At 40.2% G+C, this 4,167-nt stretch overlaps 1 protein-coding gene across 5 annotated transcripts in view; it reads right to left on the reverse strand.

The window, feature by feature from the left end:
• Positions 1 to 4,167, reverse strand: part of SCAF8 (SR-related CTD associated factor 8) — a 139,161-nt gene that overhangs the window by 74,970 nt on the left and 60,024 nt on the right. For all 5 annotated transcript variants that reach the window (XM_019550044.1, XM_019550045.1, XM_019550046.1 and 2 more), the window contains 3 exons: positions 2,064 to 2,208; positions 1,389 to 1,469; positions 684 to 905 (listed from right to left, as the gene is read on the reverse strand). In XM_019550044.1, the coding sequence (XP_019405589.1) occupies positions 684 to 905; positions 1,389 to 1,469; positions 2,064 to 2,208 (448 nt within the window). The remainder of the gene's footprint in view (positions 1 to 683; positions 906 to 1,388; positions 1,470 to 2,063; positions 2,209 to 4,167) is intronic.

Consider the following 4,167-nt stretch of genomic DNA (forward strand, 5'->3'; position numbering starts at 1 on the left):
GCTGCTGTGCTATAACCACCAACAGCATGAACATCTACTCTTAGAAGCAGAAGTGGATGCTGTATTGCAAGCAGAGGCACCCTGCATGCAACAATGAGTCAGGTGCCAAAACCTAAGAGATGAAGACTTCAAACATACTGCTAGGTTCTGTGTTTTCTATTTGGAAGCTCTAGGGGGCTCCCTGGTCAGCATCTAGGCTCTTGGCACTGTCCGTTAATAGCACCCCATTAACTATATAGGAAGCTTGTGTGTAGCTGTTTCTCTAAACCAGGGCTGTCCAACTGGAGTGGGGCAGGGCTGGTCAGAACCAGCATAAAGGGCCAGAAGGTCCATGGCCTGCATGATGTGGGTGGTGGGGGGGGTGTCCAGCAGGCCTGCACAGTACATTGCCTGAAGGATCCATAGCTCATAACATGCAGACCATAGACTGCCCTACTCTAAACCACTTTCAGGGGATGGGAGGGAGGGGGGGGAGATCAAGTGCCTAACTATTAAGTATGCCATCACCTAAATTAAATTAGAGATATCCACAGAGCTAATACAGATTTTGCCCTAAGCCTCACATTCAAAATTATGCTCATCCCATAATGAGAACTAGTTCTACCTATAAGGTCAACTTACAAAACAACGTTATAAATTTGAGTTTTTATGTGACAAGTTATGTAGAGACAACAATTTCTTACCAGATCTAACATTTTCATTTGAGGAAACCTGAAGGTCAGTATGATGAGATCCTTTTTCTTCTGCCTCTGGTTTACTGCTTGGAAGAGGATTAAAACCACTTCCAGCTGATAACGTTGGTGTGGCCAGATTGCTAGAACCTGTGCCAACTGGTAAAACAAGGGTACTAAAAGGAACATCTTTTATTGTATCTTGAGTAATTGGTAATGGAGGCTGCACTAAAGCTACAGAAAAAAGGAAAAAACAAAACAAAACAAAAAAAAACTTTAGTGGGCATTTTTAAAACTATATTGTCAATTTTGTGTAGCAGATACTTTACTGAGAGACTATAAACAAAGTATAGTAAATCAAAATATTTTCATTTTAATTATGTGTAAATTATTTCAAATTACATTTTAAATACTTAAACAGTGCTACATTTCAGCCTCAAGTGCACAAATATATCTAAATAACAGAATTCTTTCAAAAAAAAAAAAAGTCTTCAGTGTCTCCTGGGAACATAGCAATTCAATATAGTATCTGTGAATATTACTTAAGAAGTTCCATTAAACCTTTTCTGAATACACAGGTAAATCAGCTGGACAACAACCCATAGATCAGCCCATTTCTGTTAGCAAGAAGTTGTACACTTGCTTAAAAAAACTAGTATATTAGATAGCTAGATTTACATTAACACAAAACCCCTAAAAACTGACAAGCCAACTTACATGTTGGGACTACTGGTGGAACAACAGGCGGCGGCACAACAGGCGGCGGCACAACAGGTGGGACTGGAGGTGGCATAAAACCTATATGACAAAAGAAAAAAAAAATACTACAACTAGCTCTTTGAAAACTGTCACAGGAGAACCTAATAATCAGCATTAAACCAGGAAAGATGTCTCACTACAAACTAATAAGTACTGGGAGGGAAACCAGCCAACATTACTACTTTCCAGGGGGTCTAACTCTGCTATAGAGCAGGGGCATCAAAGATATGGCTGCTAGAGCTCCTGAAAGAGCAGGAATCTGGAGGAAGGGTGAACCCACCAACAATTCCCACATACAGAGCCCCAGATGCATGTCAGTGGTGGAGGGCAACTGATGAAAGAATTAACCAGAGAGAGAGTGGAGGTAGTTGAGTTTGATGCCTCTTGTATAGAGGATGCATAAGCACCTCTAGCAAGTTGCCCTTTATATCAGTAGTCCCCAAGGAGAAATTAAAAGTTCCAACCAACCATCCTAAGATTTTTCAAATTTAAAAAAGGGGATGTAAAATGCTTTGTTTTTTCATATTTTAAATCTAAGATTAAACTTGGTTGAATGACCTGTACTTTAAGAGTCAGAAAAAATCTTAGCATGTAATCTAGAGTGCTGAGTTAATATAAAATGTAGTAACTTACCAGGAGGTGGTTGTGAAGGATTGAAACTTGCACGCAAGAATGGTGGTGGAGGAATTGAACTATAGCCAGGAGGAGGGACAGACATTGAGACGGGAAATGCTGGTGGAACTAGATTAACAGCAGGCACAGCTGGAGCTACTGGGATCTTTTTTTGGTAGGAAGAAAAAAAAAAAACACAACAACAACAAAAAAACAAGCTTCAACATTTACATTATTCAATGACTTTGAAAGATGAATAATTACTTGATTGCAATTCTCATTAAATGAAAGCAATAATTATAATCAAGGCCTCTGTATGCCGTGGTAAGTACGACAAATTACAAGATTTTGAAGCAGCAGAATGAAAATTCTGTAGTAGCTTCAAGTAAATTACAAGGTGTTTTTACTTAATACTGAAAATAACAATGTAAAAGAAATAAAAAGAAATTAAAATTGAAAAAACAATATTGCAATAAATTATTCCTTGTGTTTTTTAATTATACCAAAGTCAAATGGTATACAGTATACATCAGGCTGGACATAAGGAAGAATTTCTTTACTGTCCGAGCTCCCAAGGTCTGGAACAGTCTGCCAGCAGAGGTGGTTCAAGCACCTACACTGAACACCTTCAAGAGTAAATTGGATGCTTATCTTGCTGGGATCCTATGACCCCAGCTGACTTCCTGCCCTTCGGGCAGGGGGCTGGACTTGATGATCTCTCGAGGTCCCTTCCAGCCCTGATGTCTATGAAATCTAATTCTACCAAAATGCAGAAGTGGCCAGGGAAAAATTGCAAGGTTGGCAGCTGGAAATATAGCTTTTCTTTCCAAGGTGTCTTAAACAGTATAATATTACCAGTATTTTTGTTTCTATGTGATTTTCATATCAAAGTGTTTCTCAGTCCACAAACATAGTAACTGTTTTTCAATATGCCATCTTTGCAGACTCAGCTAAGTAACATACAGTTTGCTGCATTCTATCTCTTGCTTGTCATACATATGACAAATGGAGCCATGTCATCTGAATTTGAGGGCAGGGTAAGCAGGAGAGAGCCCACCACTGAATTCTGGATTAGAGAGCCCTGTTGGGGATATGTTCTGGCAGTATCAGGGTGAGCAATGGTAGCATTAACCCCCCAGTTTCCTGACACTGCTCATTCCACTTCTGAAGATGGGTCTGCATCTGCCTTGTGAGGAGCCCTATGGTTTGGATCCAGTCACAGAGGCAAAATGAGTTTCATGCCCCCTCTGTAAAGGATACATAAGGCTTAATTCTGCCCAAAATAACATAGGGAAGAATCTACAAACATTGATAAAGGACCCCTATATTTGGAATTTAGACTGCACATCCACAAGCATTTACACAAATTTATGTACATGTAATCCCACTGACTTCAATGTTTGCCAGCAACAAAGATGATGCTTCAACTTCTCGCTTAGTTTTGCTGGTGCAGAAATTAAAAAAAAAAAAAAAAATTTACATACATACTACTGTATTTACTCAAATATAAGACAGTTTCCTCTCCCCCACCAATAAGCATGGGGGAAAGCCCCATGTCTTACATTTGCATACAAGAAAACCTCCATCCTTAAATAACTGTCTATCATTAAAACTATTTCCACATGCAGCATGTGCTCAGTAATGGAAACCAACTATGAGATTGATGCAAGGCAGCCAACACTGAGCATGTCTGTAAAATGCACAGCATGTACTGGGCGTCAACATACTGCTGGGAACCTACAACAAGGCTAGGTTAGTGCAGCCCATCTCAATAAGATGCAGTGGCCACTCTGCTCAGTCCCCCTCAGCTGCAAGTCTTTCAACTCGGGGGGAACCACTACACTGAATACTTTCTGACTTCTTCACTTTCCACTGCTGAGCAGTGCCTTTCATGCCCAATGATTCGTGTTTCTTCAGACTTAAATGTCTAGCAAACATCACCAAACATTTTTGTAGATGACGGATGCTCACACTTAGGCCATTTCATGTGATAAGTGTGGTCAGAGCTTCCATCAGGTGGAGCCAGACCAGGTGGCCTCACTCTTCATCTGCATATATATTTTTTTGGAGGATATCAGGACTCTTGATGAGAACACACTCCAATCATGGGTGGTGGTCTGGTGGG

This window comes from Crocodylus porosus, unplaced genomic scaffold (genome assembly GCF_001723895.1).
Source record: "Crocodylus porosus isolate Cpor-Errol unplaced genomic scaffold, CroPor_comp1, whole genome shotgun sequence".
In the NCBI taxonomy this organism is placed as follows: Eukaryota; Metazoa; Chordata; order Crocodylia; family Crocodylidae; genus Crocodylus; species Crocodylus porosus.